This window comes from Chiroxiphia lanceolata, chromosome 6 (genome assembly GCF_009829145.1).
Source record: "Chiroxiphia lanceolata isolate bChiLan1 chromosome 6, bChiLan1.pri, whole genome shotgun sequence".
Taxonomy (NCBI): Eukaryota; Metazoa; Chordata; class Aves; order Passeriformes; family Pipridae; genus Chiroxiphia; species Chiroxiphia lanceolata.
The window spans coordinates 43885586-43909182 of record NC_045642.1 but is presented as its reverse complement, the minus strand read 5'-3'; the positions used below and the strand labels follow the sequence as shown (position 1 = coordinate 43909182).

Sequence of the window (23597 nt, the reverse complement as noted above, 5' to 3'; positions counted from 1 at the left end):
ATTGCCATTCCAAACTATTGCTGGTTTAGCTATGCATTATTAAACAATACTTAGGTGCTAACCTACAATTAACTGCGTATCTGTGATGAAAATAAACAATCCTTAGATACAATCTGTAAGGTGCTTCATAAAGAAATTTTGTGAGCAGCTGTTTTCATTACTGTTGGCATGTCTACACAGTGCTTCAGCAGGTGCCACAGGGTCTATCCCAGAGACTAAAGCCTTTGGGCAAGTGGATTTGAAACTCACCTGTTTGCCTTGCTATAGAAAAAAAAGAATCACAGCCCTAGCCAGTAAGATTTTGCTGAAGGGATTGCTTAAGACAAATCCTTCTACCTGGCACTATGTCAAAGCCATAACAGAATTTTGAGTTTTCCCACATTACACACAAGTAGGAAAGTAAATTCTGTGTCTAGTATCAGGAATGGCTGAACTTCTGCATACAGTCTGATGCCAAATAAGGTCAGTCAAGTTAAAATTGGCTTCCTGATGCTGCCATGTGGGCTGCAGCCCAAATTTCACTGCTCTGTGCAAAGGAAAATCATGCCAGATACATTAAAATAGAGCAGAAATGGCACCTGGAACAACATGATCTGGTTAAATGAGCAATCACTACAAGCAGTGATCAGGAAATACACAGTCCCACTACAGACACCATACTGGAGTTACAGGACAGTCCACATTTAACTTCTCCATATCTCTTCAAGGATATTATGTACAACTTCCAGTAACAAGTGCTTATAATCACACTCTTCTTCAGTGAAGCGAATTTTCTATTAGAATATTGCTTGCATTTTCAGAAGGGAAAGCAATGTTCATAAACACATCTTCCCTTTTATTATCCTACAGGTTTTAGAGCTGGTCACCAGATTTTTCTTATATGAAGATTTAAAATAAAGAAAATTTGGTTCTAGTAACAGAGAGTATGAACATTCCTATTAACTGATATCTTTGACAATTTTGAAGCCATAATTCATATTATGGCTTTTATCATAGTTTTATCTGTACATCTCAAGTCAGAAAATGTTACTTCCCAGACCTCGCACTTTCATGAAAGTAAACCTGAACAATTAATGCATGAATGATAAGAAAAAAACCCCAAGCAAGTTATTAATTCAGCTTTACATCTGCAAAATAAAAACCAGCTCTCCTCTTTTTCAGAAAGTTGGGGCTTTTTGTTTGTTGGTTTTTAATTTTGATTTTTGGTGGGTGTTTTTGTTTGTTTGGGGGGGTTGTTGTTTTCTGGGGGGGTGGGGTGGTTTGGTTTTTTTTTTCTCTTTTAAATGGTCTTCCTGGACATCAAAAGATAAGAGAAATGACAGGGTCCTGGAGTGATTTTTCTTCTAAAGTCCTTGCCTTCTATAGATGAATTTGTAGGAGACTGCTGAATAATGCCCTGACTTGAACCATGATGAAGTTATGATTTAGCCCTAGTCTAAACTCCATATAAGTCTGCAGTAAAAGGTGTCAGTCATATAAATAAAATATACTGATAAAAGAATAGAATTTCTGGCTCAAAGAGATGTAATTAATAAGTGCATTTCTGAATTCTAGGTAAAGTATATAGGTGTTTTGAATTAATATTCATTATTTCTCCCCACATCCTTAGTCTGAATTTATGGACCGTTGCAGGTGGATGGGCTCTTGAGCTGCAAAGCTCTCAGATGCCAAGGCAATATACATGACAGATATTGCAAATGTAACTTGCTAGATGGAGCTTAGTTGTACCCATGGATAATAGTAATCACTCCTCTTGTTTTCGCTGTTATGTCCTATTGGAAGAAATGGGGTACAATACTGCCCAACCACTGTCTCCTTTCACTGCCATCACAGAAGCTGCCTCTCAGCTTTAGAAAGACAAAAGAGCAAAGAAAGAACAGTGAACAACAGAAAAAATTTTCAAAAAATGAAATCCCTAAATCCCCCTGACATTCAGCTACAACTGTCATTAAACCAGGTTAGAATAGAAGAGAAAGAGTCAATAAATTCCAAGTGACCAAACCTGACAGAAGCAGAGGGACAGGCAGCCTGTGCCATGCCCCCTCTCCACCTCTAGAAGGATCCTTGGTGTTGTAAACTGTCATTTACATCCTCTGCCCCATTCAGTCTGCTCTCATGGGGAAAGGTGATAACACTGCCCTCATTTCACCCTATTTTATCCTTCACAACAGAAGCCTTGATGTCACGAAACTTTCTGTTTTTCTCACTGACTTTGATACCTAGAGTCCACAACTACAATAGTAAGCAGAAGAGCACAAATGCCTGCAGCAGCATTGCAGCAGAGTTGCAGCAGAAGAGCTTCCTAAGCCACGTCAAAGAAAATCTGGCCTTTTGAAAGTGAGAGGGCAATTCAGACTCAGAATCTGAACCAGGGACCTACCTCGAACAATGTAACGAACCATCATAAAAGAGCAAGATGCAGACTGCAGGGCTACAACTCACTCCATTTGATACAGCATTTCCTATGGCCAAAGTGAACATTGCAGATCCTGGTCCTTAACAATCCATAGCCAGGCTCTCACACTCCTTTCCAGTTCATGCCAACTTCCTCCCTCCTTTCCTTCCAAGAATCACATGGAGCAGAAGCTAATGCCATTTCCATGGCTTCAGTTAAGAAAGGACAAAATAAATGACTTGCAAATATTGGACATTAGCTGAGAGGCATCCAGAGAGACACTAAGCCTTTTCACAGCAGATTGTAAGTGGTTCCCGCTTCTTTCCAGGGCAACAAATTCTACAGCCAAGCAAGTGGAAATTTTTCTGCTGTGCTTGAGTCCATAAGCAGGACTAAAACAATTTCAGACAAGCAACAATACCTCACAACGAGTCAGACGTGGGGGTGGAAGAAGTCCTCTACACATCCCTCCTTCTTCCTTCTATCTATCTTTCCTTTCCCCCTTGGCACTCTTATTTATGTCTAGCAGCTGGAAATCCTGCTGATTCCCAGCACCCACACACAGCTCTGTTACAGAGCGGGACCAGCTGCCCAACCTCCTGGCTCTGGAGGAAGCCCATAAGCTCTGCTGCATAGATTCTCCTCTAATGCTGTTAAAGCTGGATGACTTCAGGAACTCCAGGGGGTCAGGCTGTATATTCTGACCTGCCTAGCATATCTGTATTTCTAAATTTCATTCTCACTAATTGCTAAATCTCAAGACAAGACAAGCAGGTGACAGCAGAAGCCACCTGAACAGCTATTGCTCACAAACTTAAGAACAAGAGTTAATTGTGCAAGTCTGAAGTGTGACAGAGTAAATGCCAATGCATTAGGCAATGAGAGGACAATTTCAGTAGATATATAAACTGGGAAACATATATGGGACAAATGTGAGGGGAAGAGTGTCATGTATTAGGAGCACAGAATCAGTTTTAGCTTGTTTTTCTATGAATATCTCTAATGAGGCTGCATTTATAACAACGAAACAAACACGGGCACTAGAAACCTACCTGCTAATTTAAGTGTTAATACACACAGCATTGCTCTAGCAGAGAACAGCAGGATTAACCGCTGCCTAAATGCAAACAATTTGGAGCTAAGACAGCGATGTGCGAGATTTGGACCCTAAACATATTTGCAAGTCTGCAGCCTACTCCGTGAAGCAAGAGGGCATTACGCTAAAATACCCACAGCAAAGAGTAATAAACAGAGTCTCCAGGAAAAACTGGCCCTACCAAAAAATGCTTCTATAGCATAGGTATCACAGATCACAGAATGATATGGGTTGGAAGGGACTTCTGGAGGTCATCTAATCTAAACCCCCTACCAAAGCAGGTTTACCTAGAGCAGGTTGCACAGCATTAAGTTCAGGCTGGTTTTGAATATCTCCAGAGAAAGAGACCTGACAACCTCTCTGGGAAGCCTGTTCCAGTCTCTGTCACCCATACAGTAAAAGAAGTTCTTCCTCATATTCAGATGGAACTTCCTCTGTTTGAGTTTGTGCCCATTGCCCCTTGCCCTGTCGCTGGGCACCACTGAAGAGTCTGGTCCCATCCTTAAGATACTTTGTATGCACTGAGGAAATCCTCTCTCAGTCATCTCTTCTTAACCCCAAGCAAGTCTGTTCCTTTATTACAGCTACTCCTTTCTATATTCCTCTGCTCAAAGGGAAAAAAAAAAATAAGGTGTGACCTCTTAATTACCACATCTTTAAGAAGATCCCAAGTAAACAAGTCAATTGGAATCCAATCCTACCCACTCATAAGACAGGCCTTCTACTTAAATCTAAGTTATATGCATTCAAAACATCCGTTTCTGTTTTTACCAAAGCACAGAGTACGTTTTCTGCTCTATGTTGTACACATCTTTAAAATCAAACTGGAAATACAGAGTCTTAGTATCACTACAAAAGACCTCGGCCAAGGAGCAGGGAGGAGGGAAAGAGAATACAATACCTTGATAAAATTTACAAGGTATTAGCCACACTATCAGAATAGTGCCTCTGAACTTGGTTGTGAGATAGACCAGTGACCCTTATTTTACTAAGCAGGGAAAGTAAAGTACCCTTTAGAGAGTAGATTTGTTGACAGATGCTGAGTGAATTGAGTAAGGCATAGAAAATTGTAAATAAGTAAGTAAGGCTTAGTATCTCCTGGCTTAGGACCCATATCCAGCCTGCTACAGCCTTTTAGCTTTCTAGTTAAAATGCCACAACCCCAAAGCAGCTTCGTAGCTCACCTCCCTCTGAAAGATGCCTGTGTTCCACTTGCTGTGGCCTGCCCCATTCATCTTCTCACCATCAAATTTGCTCTTACCTCTCACTTCCTGTATTAAGTTCTTCTAACAGGAGGATAATATATTAGAGGAATAATAATAACACTGATAAAAACAGTCTAAGAAATACATATTTCTTTCTCCATATTTCCTCTCATTTGATTAGTCTCCTAGCAAGAGCAGCATTTATCACTGGGACAACAGACAAAAGATAAAGACCAATTTGAATTTTGCTGTGTGCCACTGAGTGTGTATGTGTGTGCTCAGGCAGGAGGGAGGGCGGCCGCAGGATAATCTGTCATTTTGTATATTTATGCTGCTGGAGTCAGTCAGGACTGGTTCTCCATTGTTACCACAGATTAAAATCATTCATGTCCTTATACTTTCATTGGAGGTCATCTTCCAGGAAAAAAAAGTTATGATGACCATGTTAAATTCAAGCTATTTCTACAAATATCCATGTATGGCTTGGACACTGAGGCTATTGCTTGGATGTTAGAAGAACACAGTATCAAGTAATTTTTTTGTCCTTACCTGACCTGATGCTTTTTACACTAAGAATGAGCTTTCCTACTTTGAAGCAGTTACTGGAAAAGAACTGTTGCATGTGAGAGGAAAAGGTGCATTTTAGATGATCTTAGCTGATCCCAGCTCTGCCTGACTTTGAACTGCCATGGAAGAAGCCATGGGTCCTCAGATGTCACTGCCAGCAGTTCTACTGAACTGAGTCCCTGCTAGCTTGGAAAAATAAAATACTATAGTTGGTAAAAATGGAGTGTGGAACAAAGCAAAGATTAAAAAGTAGAAGAGCAGTTACTAAGCCATATGATACAAGTTTGTCTTTTCCCAAAACTTTTGTCTCTCCAAAATATAGTTGCTAGAAGCACCAGCCTACCAGCTCTAGCCATGTCACTCTCCATCTTGAAATCTTGCTTTTTCTTTCCCATATAAGACAGATGTATCTCATCCTCTGGATCTTAGTTCCTTGTCTACCCCTCAGTATTCATCCTTTCTCTGCCCACTTTGATACATTTAGCCATTAGAGCATTTTCAACATTTCCTACTCTCCGGTTCATCTCTCCTAATAAACTACCGGCATTCCCCGGAAGTGTCCTTATCCACAAATCAATTTCCTTAGCATACCCAATTTGAGATACAGTAAAATGGACAACACAGCATCAGTGGAAAACTCTAAAAACAATTAATAGGGAAGAGGGCCCCTTCACGAGTCATTTTAAGGGTGAAAAGCCAACAGACCATACTTTCTCCAAAAACGTACTGTAAGAAAAAAAGCGAAGCATTTACATCCTGTGCAATACCAGGGGAATTGAAATCCAGTTTCTCACCCCCTTGGATTTATTTTCCCTTTAAAATTTTGTGGAAACACATTCTTATCTTTCAGAATATAATAGAAGTAATTTTGCGATCAAAACGAACAACATCCCACCTACTCATATGCCATCTAAGGGAGGAGATAAAGCATTGGTGGTTGCATAGCATATCTTGCTAATCACTACTTTTATGAGCTGTACTGTGACAGACATATCTTGCAAATCAGTGACAACTCATCCCACAGATGAAAAAGAAACTAACAGAAATCCTTCTGTTACTGCTAGTTAACAACACCATCATTCTACAGAAAATCCAAGGCATTAATTAGATGGTTTCAGAAAGCAGGTCTGTCACAACACCATAGATGTGTTTCCAATTTCCGTGCATTCATTCAAATGAATGAGCTAGTAAAAGTAAGAGGTACATTCTCACCTTTCAGCCAGTCTTCTAAAAAAATCCAAACAAACAAATGAGATGGAACTATATGCTCTGGAAGAATTCTAGCAATGTCTGCAGCTTCTAGGCATTTCCCTGAAGTATATAAATAGCTAGTGGAAGAGATATGCTATAACAAAACATGAGCAAATCCTCCAACTATATTTGAGTTATAACCATTGATTCTACTTCATTTATTCCTAAGTAGTTGCTTTTGCAGTACTGGATCTCTTCATCATATATTGTCACCACACAACCACCCTAGAACAACACACTTGTCCTGTTCTTTCTTTTGGCTTGGGATCAAATGTATGGTCAACTTATTTCCTGAGTACTATATTAATCAGATTTTGAAAGTAATTTTCCACGTGACTTTCAAGAATTCTTTTTGTCAGGGCAAATGACACATCTAAATGCACAAAGGGATACTGTGGTCTGAAAAAAAAAGTACACACCGATGTTATAATGTTATTTTCTGAGAAATGTATGCCTACCTGCCTGAAGAAGGCAGGTATCAGTTTACTACAGCTGTTATTACAGCTTCTTATCCTTTTATTAAGGAAAACAGTGTGCTTTTTGGTCACCTAAAAGCAGGTAAAAGTTTCAATAAGTTCTTCATCAAGATTAAAAAAAATTAGAGAAAAAATCTAAAAAAAATATGAAATTCTAGAAAAGTGCTAGACCAGTTGCTTTCCCCTCCTCCCCTCCCCCTTCTCATGCTGGGTCAAATCTTCATTTCCAAAATTCACAGTAGAGCAGAACTGGGTACATGTGCCAAAAATACCGGTTTAGATTTTCCTGCAAGACCCAAATGATTGCTCTGATCTGCAAGTTAGAGGCAATATGATCTTAACCCTTGTATAAATGAATCAGGGAACTTGGACCGTCTATAAACTATTAGACTGAAGAAATAAAAAGACAATGTGGAGTCCAGCAGAACACACACAGGAATGGCTGAAGTGACTATTTGGCAATGCTACTATATAAAAACAGGTTATCCAAAGAATAAGTGTAACCTATATTTTGAGAAATCATACTATGTGTCAACTTGCGGCTCTCAAGTTTGCCACATTCAATCAAATCCCTTCCGTGGAGTCAGGAGAGAGACATATCCATTTGGAGCTGACAATGGTTACTAAGTTAAATGTTCAAATACCACTGGTGATAACGTCAACAAATGACAGCATACACTGAGCATACACCAGCACATGCATGAGCTGTTTTACAAACACAATATTCTTTATTACTGTAATTGTGCTTAGCAGAAATACAAGGCTGAGTTTATTTTCATCATCAGTACTTGTCAGCACTTGGGAGTGTAGGTTGGAAAAATAATATTACAGTAAAATCCCACTCTTCTTTTTGATGGGTACGGAACTTGTGGCTCACTATGGTACTTCCAGAAAACTGGCTCACTACAGCACTTTCAGAAGTGCAGCACAACTGTCTTCTACAAAAGTGGATGAAATAATGAAAATACAGGGTCATAATTTAGATTATACGAGCTTTATAGGTAATCTGAGTATCCTGAACACTACATCAATAAATATAATTTAAACACACCACACCACTCGCACATCTAATGCTCACATACAGAACATTATCATATCATATATGTGTTTCTGGTTAGATAGCTACTACATTACACACCAAAGATTCTGTATTTCAGTGTGCACTAAATCTATTTCTGTACTACGTATTTGTGAAGTATTTAGAGGTCATTTGGTATTATTGAATTAGTAACTCTGTAACCTACATGAACAATAGTCTGCATGTAAATTTTCAATCCCACATTTGGATTCTTGCTTCCAGACTTTGCTTTCTTTCTCGGCTCAAAGCACGTTAGCAATTAATCAGCACAGAAGACATGTGACTGTGAATAAGTAAATGCCATTTTATGAATGTCACTGCAGCAATGCAGGACTGTAGTATAGGAGAAAGGATTCCACTCTGAAGCATGGTTAAAGTTTGGGGGCTTTGGTCTCTTTAAGAAAAAATAGTGGAGGAACGAGCAGAAGAGGAGGGATGAGAGCCATACTGTGTAATTCTCAGTTGTACCAATGGGCCAATGAAGTCAGTCGTTAAAGCAGAGACTCATCAAAACCTCTTTTTTCATTAGAGCTTTGCAGTCTTGGGATGAAAATGTCACTAGTGACTTATAAGAAGCAAAAACCAAATTAAAGGCCAATTTCTTTCTCCACCAAATTATTATCTATGGCTGTAAAAGAAAGTACCTAGGTAAGACCAAGGGTGAGACAATTTTATTTGTCTTACTGACAGTGAAAGTCTAATTAGACTGACAAATCTTCTGTGCTATTTTCCTTTGTGATATACACTGTAAGGAAGGATTTAGCCTGGAGCTGCATGTTATGGAAAGACATTAATCAAGATTATTGGACCCTCAATAGAAAACATAGTTAGAAGGCTGAAAAGCCTAATGGTTAAAAATAAAGGTTGAGAACCTTTCCTAAGCCACGTCAATGGGCTGGACTCTCCATATGGATGATGGGCAGATCCCCTCTTCTATTCCATAGGGAGAACGTTCTGCATATAATATATCATACACTGTCATTCTATAGCTGTAAGATCATAGCTGAAAACATCCACAAGTAATTTATGCTTGTCACTTCAAGGTACAGCTTGAACAGTTTGGTGTCATTATCCTCATCTCAAGAGGTTGAGGCATGCCCTGGCTATGTAACAGGGCACATAGTTTCTGGTTCCTCATGGAGAGCATAACCAGAAGTCCATCTGTCCTCCCAGAAGGATTCTGATCTCTTTTTCACAGAAAAGTGTTTTATCTTGGGTCCCAGCAACCCATGCCATAGACCAGCATATTAGGGACGTGCCCTAGGTCAGTGGGCCTCAGAAGATTACATGGAAGATTACCTGGAGTGGTTCTCTTCTTGGATTTGCTGAACTGGATGTGTTTTGAATGGAAGATATGTATCATGATACATGCTTTCTAGACTAGCTTTACTTAGTAATTAACTTTAAAGATATCTTTGCACAAATTGTTTGAAAACTGAATGACCCAGCCGTGAACCAGGCAGAACATGCCACATAAAAGCATATGGAGAGTCTCCAAAAAAGCTTTGAACAGCAACTCACAAAAAAGAATTCTGACCACATAAGCAAGTGACATGGAAGCAGAAGCCAAGAGAATGAGTGTCACTTTAACCTGTTTTCACAGAGGTCTCCCAAACAAAAAAAATCTCTGTAGTACTTCATTAATAATTGAAGCTGTGTTCTAAATCAGGAAATAGGGACATGTGGGATTCCAGGACCTTTAACTAATGAAGTAACACTGTGAGAAATATGACAGTCTTGCAAGAATGTGATGTGGCTCAGTACAGTGACTCTTATCTAATAGCAGCTTGCATGGCATGCTACTGTACCACACTTAAAAGTTAACAGATTGTCTTTGAGGTCTTTGTGGGGTAACATGGCAAAGCAGAAGTCCCTGAGAGGATATTATTATCACAGAAGAGTCTAGTGTTACAGGGCCCTGAGACAGGCAGCAAGAATTTAGTACAACACGTCACTTCTGAACAGACTGTACTTAAATCCAGAACAAAACCATGTGTAAGAAAGTCAAGTCAGTGCTTCCACTCAGGAACAGCAGAGCACAAGCACCACTTGCGACTCACTGAAACAAACACAAATTGAAACACCTTTTTCTTCCTTATTTTCCTTTAACAGAAAAGGTCAGCTCTTGTTATCTTCCTTCGAGGCCTCTCTGAATCACAGAAATTTTCCCAGCAGTAGAGCATAGCCATACATCTCAACTGTTTCTCACTCAAATCCTGCCTGTCCTCCACTGATCTGAGTTTCACTGCCTTGTAGAAATGTTAGTATAAATTAAAAAAAAAAAAAAAAAGACAGAGACATTTCAAATGCTAATTTCATCGCCACTGGGTATTTCCTGTAATATTCTCTCAATTCCCTTTGTCTTGGTTGTTTGTCCAAGACTATGTACCATGCTTGGGATCTTCACAGACTGGAGCATGTCATTTGTCTGAACTAATACTGTGTATTTTTAAGGCACTTCATTTTCCCAACTGTTTTAGTCTAACTGTGCTCTAAAACACTTCTGTCAGTACTCAGACTACCTAACTGCAGGAGGTATCTTAGTGTATTCTACAAACAGAAGATATCTTTGCACTTATCATGCTCTTCTGTAATTCCTTAACAAGTCTTGTATAAATCAAAATCCTACTGAAATTCCCCTGGATTTTGTATCACTTTGGGATTACAGACTTGCTATGCTGCACAAGCTTTATATGTGTTTCAAAAAGGAGAAGTTTTAGTTACTTACGTATGAAAATGAGTAATACAAATAGCACAGATACTCCTAATAGAGTAAGAATAATAATTCTTTACCCTGATTCTTGCTGTGTTGCATTTTTTACATGTATCATGTTTGGTATTTCCATAATGGGTCAGAACCATTCTGTGCCAGGTAATTTACATGTGCAGAATAAAAAGTACATTTTGAACCCAAGGAGTCTGTAATCTTAGTACAAAACTAGATATCACACATGGGTACAGAAACATGGATAATGAAATAAAAAAAAAGTGACAGCATGGATTGACTTGATAAACAGCTGCCTTAGACCATAATCAGCCTAACCTCTGACAACTTTCTGACATGCATCATGGAGACAGGAGAGTTCCATGGGATTGGAAGAACAACCTGCTGTTGACTTGTGTATGGTACCGGAAATCAGAAAGATTCTTACGATCAAATATAAGGAACAAGCAAAAAAATGCCTGAATCATGCCGATCAGAATCAGGAGAGAAGAGGCTAAACTTCGAACAACCTTGAAAGCAAAGAAAAATTGTTCATTTCTGAACAGAAAAGAGAAGAGAAAGCTGGAACAAGGTAATAACTAACTGTATTTGTACTGTTCATAGCCTTAGGTAGCTATATTTTATGTCCCCCAACGAACAAACTTGTTCTATTAGATTTTTCCACCACTTAGATCTAAAATTGTAAGCAGGCATGATGATGGTGATGTCAAACACAAGCAAGATAAAATAACCATTAGGTACCTGAAAAACCACGGCTGGAGATACTGCCCAAACAGAAAAAGACAATTTCTTCTCACTTTCACCACACAAATAATGCAACTTAAGCTGACAGAATCAAATTCCACCAAAAGTAAGGAAGAAAGGCGAGCCATCTGTGCTGTGACAGCAATAAAATGGCCCAATATTGAAATGCAGAAAGTTGTAATAGAGGTACATATTGACCTTTATTTCTCTTTCAGCGGGTAGCATGAAGTGTCAAAGAGTTATTGCTTTAATATCAGCTGAGATGAGGCCATTTGTTGTGGTGCATGTGTATCCAGGAAATCGCTGCTCTAACCATGTTTTTAGAAGCACTTTGACACTTTATTAAATCTTCTTGATGCTCTTTCAGTACACGATGGTCTCTGTAGGCTGAGTGAGCTGCCATGTAAGCTATGCAGGAAGCTTTCTGAAAGAGTTCCTCTTTAAGTAAGCCAGTGTTATTTCCAGCTTGACCCAGCCCAAAAAGGTCCAGTGGTCTCTCTGTTACGCTGCTATAGCTAAACACAGTTCTACTGCCTTTAGAAATTATAGAGGGAAGGACAAGAACCACAGACTTTATACTTCTGGAGATGTAACCATACAAACATTTTTTCTAAAATTAGAGCTAATCATCGCAGAGAAAGAACTGTAATTCTTTCAAAGTTTGTGACAAACAGTGACCAAACCTAGGATAATTTCCCCTCATTTGGCTGAGACTTTATAAATCATCTATGGGGTTTTTCAGGCTACTAACTCAATTAATTCCAGTCCTGCTTCCATCTGGATTTACAGAGTACCAAAGGGGCCACTGTTAAACCTTGGCTAGGAATTAATTAATCTAATAGCTGTAAATTCTACGGTAGTCAGAGTCACAGAATAGTTGTGGTTGGAAAGAACCTCTGGAGGTCATCTAGTCCAAACCCCTACTTAAGCAGGGTCGCCCAGGGCCAGTTGTCCAGGACCATGTGCATACGAGTTTTGAATATTTACCAATATGAACACTCCACAACCACTCTGGGCAACCTGTGCCAATGCTCAGTCATCCTCACATTAAAAATGTTTCCTGACATTTAGAGGGAAAGTCCTGTGTTTTGGTTTGTGCCCATTGCCTTTGGTCTTGTCACTGGGCACCACTGTTGTCTTTATACTCTTCCTTCAGGTATTTGTACACACTGATAAGATCTCCCATGAGTCTTCGCTTTTCCAGGCTGAACAGTCTCAGCTCTCTCAGCCTTTTCTCACAGAAGAAATGCTCCAGTCTCTTAACCATTTTTGAGGCCCTTTGTTAGAGTCTCTTCAGTAGCTCCATCTATCTCTTTAATGATTTCAAAACAAATGTTTCATTCTAGTTGATAACACGATAGTACATCCCTGAAATAAATAATTTTCAGAACCTCATCCACAGCTCAGATTGGTCATTTACAGGATTCTTTTCTTTGCACGGACAAGGAGAGCCAATTGAAGGTGTTTATTTCTAGTCAGTACCATATTTTGGCTGCCACGAAAGTGGTTCCAAACCCAATACATTTAGGGTTGAAATAACTACATTAACATAATTAAGTCAGAACCTCTGAAATTAACTTTTTGTAGGAATGATTTTTACGAAATAGGTTGGAACATTTACATTTTGCAAGAAACTGATCTTGATAGCGTTGCAGGAAGGCTATAAAGGGGAAATGAAAAATGACTCTAACTGGAAGTAATTCTCCATTGCTTTTCTCCTCATTACGAACGTCACTATTGCAGCAGTACATACTGTCGTATTAATAAATAACCATACACCCACCCCCACTAAGCTTTGTAACTCTCTTAGGAATAGAATACATTTCCCCACATAGGGAACTCTGGAAACAGTTAAAAGCATGTTCTTGTTCACAGTGGGGCAATCCTAGTTACATAAATGGGGTTGCACTAGAATAAAAGCAAAACATGTCCCCATTACCCCATACATGTGCCATAACAATTCATCCAGCTGTTTGTTCACCAACACAGGAGGAAATATTTTTTTGTGATTTACCCTACACAACATTATTAAAATAAAGAGTTACGTGGAACCTGATTCAGAGAATATGACTTCCACGAACTTACAAGTGAGCAGCAAGACTAATTAAGAACCCAAGGAAATGCAGAAGACTAATTGACTCACCTGGATGCTGGGCGGCGAACGATTTTTTCGAGTTGTAGTGGTCGCCATCGTAGTTGTGGTTTCCATGACTGTAGTAGACATTTCCGGTGGCACAGAGGTTGTGGGTGTTGTTCCCAAGATGGATGGGACTTCCCCAACGAGTCGGACACTTCCATTGATTTTAATGTTGGGATTGTTCTCCGCTGCCATGTTCAGCACTTTCAAGCCATTGTAATAGAGACCGGAGAGCTGGCCTTGAAAGAGACGCCCTCTGTCCTTCCCTCCTATGGCTATTTGCGCCTGGGTGTTGAAGATCGTTAACTGTCGTCCTAGTGAAGGGGGGTGAATAACATTATTGCCAGACATTTCCTTCATTTTGCATATTACACTGAACCCTGGCCAGAAATCACATACAAAAAAGAAGTAGATTTATTTTTGGTAGTGATTATGATGACTGTAGAGAGACAGTATGGAAATGTACTGCCTAAAGATCATTAATAAGGAAGATTATCCTGAAAGCAAGAACACCTAAAACCCCATACTTCAACATCCACTCACACATCAAAAGTCTGGAGGAGCTTTGACTCAGAAATCTGAACCCACTCTTTTAGACTTGGACCCATTTTAAACTACAAATAGGACTTCATTATGTGGCCATTTTTCTACTATCAATTCAGATTACAGTACCTGTCAGGCTTTAGTCTATAAATAAACCCTCTATTTTGACTGTTAAAGGATAGAATTAACTCATAGAGATACTTTTATTAACGCAATTGTTTTAAGGGGTGGCTTGAAGACAGAAAAACATCAGAAAAAACTGATATGGTGGTATAAGGACTGAGTAGGAATCTTACGACAGTATCAGCCATGAACTTCCACCTGTAAAGTTTGTGTTGTGAAGGCTCACAAATCGAAACTCAATAAACAGCAAATGCAAACATTTGTGATGTCTCTGAAAGAGCAAAGCTTTCGAAATAGTGAAGATAACAGTGCTCCAGACAGTTAAGCCCCAGAATGTCTAACGTGCGACTCCTCTCTTACAGATGGTGAAATTCAAACGGATGCAGGTTATGTGGTTTAGCAAGGTCACACCTCGAGTGTTAGAAGTGGTCTAATATGTAATAAAAAATGTATTTATTAAAAATAAATCTAGTAACAATTGCCAATTGTTACATTGTCACATTCAGCCTGGACTGCCCTATAAATACTGTTTATATCTCAGGCTGCACTAGTTGACCATGTTAAGAAATAAATTACTTCACAAAGTGCAAAGATAGTGCCTATAACTTCACTATTCCTCAGAAGATTAGGGGCATGACACTTGGAATTTGTTGAATTAGCAGACAATCAGACTGGATAGAGCTCAGAAGAATTATCAATGCAGCATCAAGTCAATCATCATTCAAATATCTTATTGTGTTTTCCCATTTTTATGAAGTTTAAAGGACATGTTCCCATCCCATTCCCACTCTCCAGTTCTCACTCGCCATTTTCTCTGTCTAGTCCAAGCTGATAAGAGGTGCAGAATGCCACCATGTAGCAAAGCACAAGCTATAACCCACTGCTCATTCCTTCACAGCCAGTGGTTAGAGTAGATCAAAATATGAGGGGGAGCTCACCAATTTTGGTGGTCGTCGTGACGGGTCTTGAAGTCAAGTGGTGATGCGGTGTAGCATCATCTTATGGTGACAGGATGGACCACGGGGAAGAGAACGGGGACAAGAGAAGAAATGTATCTGAAAGTAGTTCTCGTCCCTAAAGAGGGCCCTAGCTAACTAAGTAACAGTGTATGGACAGGTGTAACACACAGACATGTGGAGGTGGGCTGCACATCCCTTGTGCTCCTCAGCCACAGATTTGTAAATGAAAAATTAGGACTTGATCAGGGTGGAGTAACTGCATTGACGAGGAAATGAAAAATAAAAATGGAGGGTATCCTTCCCCTGGAAAGTGTGAAACACCTGATGCGATATTCTGCATCTCAGGAGGTTTTAAACTTGCCAGAGGCAACATATGTCTATTAAAACATCAACAAACATGCACTGAAGCCACACATCCTCAGAATGTAAACAGAGCCTTTATTCTTGTCTATGAGGAAAATAGAATCCAATAACAGTATCTGTCAAGATATTCAGCCCTCTCAACCCAGCTCCTCTCTGAGTCAGAGGAAATGGCACTGTACATTGTAGAAGGTCAAACTCCTTTCTCATACCATGTTCTCAGACTTTGCTTTTCTTTTTCTGTCCTATTTTGCTTTGGACTTTTTAATGGATATGCTGTAAGATCTTTACTACGCCATTTTCCCTTCTAATATGTTCCCTCCCTTTAGCACTATATTTCTGTCTGTATTGTCCCTGCTCGTATGAACCCAGACATGTCACTCACCTCTATTCCCTCCTTCCTACCTCACTCATGATAAGAATACCAAAAAGTAGAGGTAAAATGAGTAAAGAACAGGGAGTTATTTCACTAATCTTGAGATGTTATCCCTAAAAATGGATGGAAGGTACTGACAGTTAAAAGTTTACTTCCATTTCCATTTCTTTCTTCCTTTGAATCAATACTGAATCTTTGTTCATCTTTTGCCAAAGGGAAAAAGGTGGAAGATAATGAGAATGGAGAATTTTTACTGCTCCAGGTAAGAGAGTTCCTCAAGCCAGGAGAGAAAAGGGGCTCTCTCGCTTTTACTGGAGGATTACGACTCTCCTCAGGATGTCATCTATTCTAACTCAAGCTCATAGCACAGCTTTAGACATGTCTGTCATATCTCTTGCTTTATTTTCAAGAATGAGGAGTTAGCATATTACGGTTAAAAAAAAGGCCATGTTTCCAATTCTGGGCCTTCACTTGTGTCTTCAAATGTTGAAAGAAAGTGTACACCAAGGAGGTGACCCCATTCTAGTAAAAAAGGAACTTGGATTGTGTGTGGGATCTTCATTGTTTGTTCAGTGGTTTTCTAGACCAGGATTCATGCACTGCACCATATAGTTAATGCTACATGTAGGATTACTGCACTGCTACTAGAACTGTGTTTGCTAAAAGAACAATCACTTGTTGCAGTCACCTACCGGAATTCCTCATTCTTTACTTTAAGATGGTGTGCATCCACATGGATAAAGACAACAGGGAAATGCGTATGGAATGAGAAAATAACTGTTGAGAGAATATACACTTAATTCTGTCACCGTATGTCTCTTCTAATCATTTTTTGATTATATTGATTGGAAGCCCTTTCTTCCTCTAAGTAAAATTTATTTGGCCACTGAATTTCACTCAGGAACTGTTTACATTAGTAAATACTACTAGGTCTGTAAGGACTGCAGAATTACAGTCCTTTCTACCCCCAGAGAACTCTTCCTACTGCTATTTTAGTGTCATACTAAAGATAAATTATGACCATATTTTAAGTTTTTGAGTTGTTTTTTAAATATTCTGAATAGTTCAGGCTCTTGCTTCTTTGTTTGCTCTCTCATTGACTTCTTCATTTGGAAAACTGAATTACAACTAAAAATATCACAGAGAAATCTTAGTGAAGTGTAACTTTTCTGTAGCACTACAGAAAAGGGCCTGATCTTGCAAATCCTAATTCACACTAATAGTTCTTGCTTCAAAAGTACAGTCACTTACATCAATGAGACTTTACAGGTAAGAGAGATTTGAATAACTAAGGACTTCTGGGATCAGTCCTTTTGATGAGATGCTTCTGGGTCTTTATTAGCTCATCCAGTTGCAGAACAGGTAACAGCTGTGCCTTAGCAGACAGCAGGTATTCTGCTAAGGAAATCTGCTGGATTTATGACTACTCAAGTTGAACAATCTAAGACTAATACTTCTTTTTATGTTCACATTCATAATCTCAGTGAAGTTAATAGCATTTAATATTTTGCTCATTACTCATACAATTCAAGACTGTAAACCTAGGCTCCTCTTAAAAATATTTTCAATTAATTTATAAAATTTAAAAGCCCCCCAAAGCCAGTAATGATGCCACTTCAGAAAGATGTTGTGCTATCCAAGAATGAATTATTTCATTATTATGAATAACATAGTAGTGGTACCAAATGTCAATTAAAAATTGTTTCATCTTACCTCACCCGAGCCAAGAACTCATATGGGCAAGACAGCTATTCTATATGCTGCCTCTCTGATGAATCTACTCCTCCATCCATCAGTCCATCTTGCTCCATTTTGATAGCAAGCTACCTGTTCACTCATCATCTTTATAAAGTCTTCTGATAGAAGGTTTCCATGTTACTTTAATTGTTAGATGGATGACCAGATGGATGAGCAGGTTGGTGAACAGCTACATAAATCACTCATTCTTGTAATTTTTTAATTTGAGTGGTACCTTAGTTGCTGAAAAAGTCTACGTACTTTGGAACGAAGGAACAAAGCTATATTGTCTCAGCTGTTACACTGCACAATGTCATTCCCTCACACAAAGTGGGAAGACTGAATCTCCTTTCACTTTAGTAAAAACATGGCTCTACCCTTCTAGCCTAAAAACATCCAGTGCTTTGAGAGTGTCCGAACAATCAAATACTGTCTCTTTTAGACCCTAGTGCATGTGTGATTGTCTTTTAACAAAGCATCAATATCCACAAAAGGTAGACTTCAGTTCAAAACTTCAGGATGGCTTACAAATGGAATGCCTTGGCATGCTTTTAAGCTCAAACCTGGAGAAGCAGTGACATAAAATAAAAGATTTGGTAGAAAACCAAAAAGGAAAAAAAAATCAAAGCAAACCCAAAACCAAACCAAAAGAAAACAAAGGTGGGTTTCTCAAGCACATGAATTGCATCAAGGAATTAAGACATGCATCTGTTTTAACAAAATTAAGGCAATCATTGTCTTTAGTGTTAAAGGGACTTTAGCAATTCAGACTTACCAAAATTATTGTCTTTTTAGTGTTAAACTTTATTTATCTATTTTAGTTTGATCTTGTAAATTAACAGGGCAACCCACTGAGACTCAATAAGCATTTTCTGTTTATTGCTACCTTAAAATTTATTTAAAAATTAGCTGAATTAACTGTTCATAAAAAACTGGTGGTAAAAAACTATTTCTTTTTTGGTTATACAAATATTTTTGCCTTATTTTCAAAATACTTTAGCTTTAGATATAAACATTACACCATTGTAGACCAAACCTGAAAAGTGAGCAACACTGTCAGCTTTTGTTGAAGTCAACAGGAACTGAGTGTGCACAACACTTTGCAGGATCAGGCCCTTCACATAAAAATATGTTGAGTGTATTTAGCCACATCATCTCTGACCTTAATTCATACTGGATAAACCAATTTGTTAATTCAGCTGAGGTTAGAAATTTGAAACAGAACATAAATTATATTTTTCCAGTCCTACAAAAGATTGGTTTTCCTTCTTGGAAGATGTGTTAAGAACCATAGTCTAAATCAGCACAGAAAATGCAAGATCTGAGTTCAAAGGTCACCCCCTTCTATTAGCACTGTTTTCATTAAAAGGAAACAAGAGAAGATTGTGTTCTGCTTTTTCTAGATTTCAAGGCAAGGAGTTAGTTACAGTGATTTTTTTTTTAATGCCACATTTAGTACAGAGGGAGAAGAGCTTCCTGACTTAAACTCCACTGTATTACCAAGAGCCTAGTCCAAACCCTACCAAAATCAGTAAGTTATTCTCTTACCTTCAACAGGCTTTGAAATGGGCTCTACATCTAAGACTTTTTTCCCCTCCAAATTCCTGACAAGAAAACATTATTGTTCTGACACAAGCCTCATTTCAACAGGTCATGGACTGTGCGCAGAACTTGCATTCAAACCCTCTGGACTTATTCATGTTAACAAGTCTTTTGCTGAACTGAGGCCAATTACTCCAGGCAAACCCACAAAATTAAGTAGCACTGCCTGAGAATATGTTAGGGAAAAATTTGACCCATAACTTAGAAAAATGCATCATTTGAGTGTTCAAACTGTACTCCAGACAGAACAATCATCTTTCTCTGTCTCCCTCACTGTAATTTAAATGAAAATATTAAAAAATGGGGTTTTTACAACATTTTTTAAAATTCTTTAATTATCTTAATATGATTAGGAAATACATAGCCATAGTGGCTAATCAGACTCATGAGAAAAAAAAGGACTTAAAGGAAGTGGTTTAACAAGTACATTTGAAAAATCTCTTAACAAAGCTTCGATAATAAATATATAAATGTATCTTAAAACCAAATCAAAGTAGGAAAATCATGCAGTGGTTAAATTGCCATAATACATGTTGTTGCTCTTCATTCTTCTTCATTTGTTTTTTTTTTTTTTGAAAATGTCTCCTGCATTTTCGCTTGTTTTTTTGTCATTACTACTTTAGCAAGCTTAGACTTTCGTCCCTTTAACTGCATTTTAATAGCAATGTATTATAGCATGATTTATCAACATATGGCAGGTGGAAGCTGACACAAATTATAATGAAAATTAAAACAGTCATTTATGCAGCAGGCGATTATCATTTAAGAAACATTTATTTGCAGGCTTTAAAAATGAGAGTTTAGAATCAAATGGGTTTAAAATGAAAGTTTTAATGACTGTTACCTTTTTCCTGCAGCCACTCCTCTACAGGCCGGTTATATTTGAAGGGGATTTTCTGTTTTACCATTTGGAACCGTTCACTATCAGTGTTGCCTTTAAAGTTTAAAAAACAGCTTAAAAACAATCTGAAAAGTCAATGAAATAGTTAAAAACATCCTAGATTTTTTGGGTTTTTTTATGACCTTATTTAGCTATAAATAAAGAAGTGCGCATGTATGTACATATATTTGAAAAGAGAGAGATTTATCTTTAGTAAAGTGGAGAATAGTTATGCATCCAATCGCCTGAGGTTCTGGAAGGTCGAAGAAATTAAATCCCATGAAAAAGATATCTCAGATTCTCCTCAGAGTGTTTGTTTATCCAAATTGGTTAGAAGGCATGTGTAATTTGTCTGTGTGAGACCTTGAGTGAACTCAGTGCCATGAGCTAAAACATTTTGATCAGGCTCTAGATCCGATTGCATAAGGATATGGCACAAAATGTCAGTCACGGAAACACAGTTAGTAGAAACCTTCTCGCACTAGTAGAAGACACACGTTAGGACCAGAAACGCAGTAAACAGGAAAAAAGAAAGGAAGAAAATATAGGAAATTGATGCTGAAAGGACATAGTAGAATTAGTTTTAAAAAACCCCCTAAGAATGGGAAGACAGACAGGAAAAAAGGGAAGTAAAATTTAAAAAGAGGAAGAGCTGCTAATTAAGGATATGTGAAGACTCGTGTTTAGTTACCAAAGACTTGGGCCTGTTGCCAGAATAAAGCAGAAGCTTGAAAACTAATTTAAATAAAAGCAGAAATAATTAGCCAAGATGTAAATTCTGACAAGTACAGTTCCATTGTTCCATGTTGATGGATAACAGAATTATCCAGTAAAGTGTGTTTAGGAGAAAAGCTCTTATTACTTGTACAGAGAGGATGAGGATTCACACAAAGCCCCTGTCCAAATTCCCTGGCTATTAGAAAATTGTACAGGTCAGATGGGTTGGGACAATCTCTAGTAGAAAGTAGCAGCTCAGTTTGACGATGTTAGGAGTGACAGTGAACAAGTGCCATCATTCTGCTTTTTCATTTTCTTCAGCTACAGTCCCTTTCTGAGTAATTCTGGTTTTTGCTTTAATTATTATTTTTACAAAAACTTTTCAGTCAGATAGGCATAAAAAGACTGCATCTTTTACAAGTATCATTATACTACTGTAGAAAAAGGAGTAAGCCCCCAGTTTACAGAAGGAATGCTACCATGAACAGAAGTTCAGTGATCAGTTGTGCTTCAATATGTGTTTCAAATAAATGGCAGACCAAGAGTCAGCAACTGCTCTGTACAATTTACAATACTGCCTTTAAAGTCCCACATATAAATAACTAATGTGGCTTCATTTATATTTGACTTTCTGAAACAGATGCTGTAATCTTTTTTAATGTAAAGACAGACCAATGAAAAAAAGAAACTACTAAGTGATATCAGTCCACCCAGTAAACAGCAGACAACTCCATTCTGCAAAGAATATAACTAGTAAATCTCGTGTTTGATAATCCATACTGCATCACTGTTGCTCAGAAATGCTGCCAGTCTGTATGAAGCACCTGCTGACTACAGCCATGCTCTCCAGCAGTATCTTGTTACTGCTTTCTGAAACAGGTGAGAGGCATTAAAGCAACCCACTAGCTATAATCCCAAAAGGATTCACATGAATCAACCTAAGCTTAGTCATCATCTGTATCTCTGTAAGATCAGCGGTAAAGAAAACAGCAATTCAAATTTGGGTTAATATCTCCAACTATAAAGATTATATTTAGGAGCCTTGCTGCTTATTTGGGGCAATCGGTAAAACAAAGCAAAAACATTTAGGAACAGCTTTACTGGCTCAATTCCTTATTACTTTCCTGGAAAGTCATCTACTTTTTACCATTCTTGTAACAGATTAATTGTGGAAAACTGCTATTCCCCATCATAGAAATATCTAATTAAGCACCAGCTGACACACACTAATGTTCCGATTTCTCTGTTGCACCCCAGATGCCTGCTATATACAATTGGTTACTTGGATAAACTAGAAGGAAAAGATAAAATATTGAAAATGCTCTCTATCAGTAGTTTATAAAATCATTTTAAATAATGTACTGTGGTGGCTTGGAGTCACTCACAGACATTAAGTTACCTCTAAGTACATTCCCAGCTCTCATAATTCATATCAGCACCAACAAAAAGTCAGTTCTGTACTTCTATGAACACAGATTCCTAAACAGAAAATTTGAATCATATTCAGTGCAGGGTCCAAGAAAAAAATTGATAAAGAGCAGCTGAGGTAATATAAACAACAAAGTCAAACAAAAACCCCTACCTAAAGCTAAAGAGACAGTAATATTAACAAAACAATGATATTTTATCTGTTTATTCATAATACGCTGATGACTAATATAAGCTGAGGTCATGCAGATCAGTTGTTTTTCCACTTTCTTAACCTAAAGGACAGCTTCCTTTCTTGCAAGTTCATTTAAGCCTAGGGGAAGTTTTTACTGACTGGACAGGGAAGCAGACCCTCTGGTTTGGGGAGAACAGAAACAAAATTAAGTCAAGCTCACTACAAAACCTATTTCTTTTTTAAGATCAGTTAACAAGGCACTCAGTTTATCCATTAGACCTTTTCTCAACACACTTATCCATGCTCACCAAACCAGCTAAGTCTTGTAAATGCCATCATAAACAATCTGCATCTCCTTTAGGATATTTTTGTTCTGTTGCAGTGTGTCTAATAAGAAAGGAGTACTAGGCCCTGAAAGATACTCAGGAAGCATTTCAATGGCACTTAAAGACCTAAATTTCTCTGTCAACCCAGACTTGAACACTTACAGAGAGGCTACTATCACATCTATATTGCATGTGATAGAGAAAGATAATTTCAGTAGAAATGGAGGTTATTCCCCACTTTATAGAGTGGACTGAGTTAGGACTACTGGTTAGATGAGTGCATTGATATAATATTGATGGGTAAGCACATTTTCCATAGTCCCCAAAAAATTCTATAACACTATTTCCTAGCAACAAAAAACTCCTCTGGCTTCATTTGGTATGTGCATAAGTAACCTTTTCCTGGTGGCAATGAGATCTTTTTCAGAATAAAGGAAGTTGAAAGGAACCCCAGAGTAAGCCAGCATGGAGTGCTTCTTCCTCGATGTGGAAGGCTGACTGCAGAAGGGAAAAAATGTAGAAGACTGAAATTTCTCAGAAGTAGGGCATTTGACAAGAATAGACCAACAAGATCAAGGTAAAAAAGGAAGTGGGACAATCAAAGAAGACATGACAATGAAAAATGGATTTCTTATAATATAACTCTAGACCTTCAAGAAAGACAGAAACGACAACTATTCCCCACCACATCTTTAAA

At 38.2% G+C, this 23597-nt stretch overlaps 1 protein-coding gene across 29 annotated transcripts in view; it reads right to left on the bottom strand.

Annotated features, from left to right (window-relative positions):
* NRXN3 (neurexin 3) overlaps positions 1–23597 on the bottom strand; it is a 1006081-nt gene that overhangs the window by 94046 nt on the left and 888438 nt on the right. For 18 of the 29 annotated variants that reach the window (XM_032692472.1, XM_032692493.1, XM_032692469.1 and 15 more), the window contains 3 exons: positions 20219–20308; positions 15279–15338; positions 13681–13988 (listed from right to left, as the gene is read on the bottom strand). In XM_032692472.1, coding sequence (XP_032548363.1) covers positions 13681–13988; positions 15279–15338; positions 20219–20308 — 458 coding nt within the window. Of the gene's footprint in view, positions 1–12668; positions 12906–13680; positions 13989–15278; positions 15339–20218; positions 20309–23597 lie in introns of those variants that run through there. The other 11 variants (XM_032692495.1, XM_032692496.1, XM_032692497.1 and 8 more) reach the window with 2 other exon arrangements.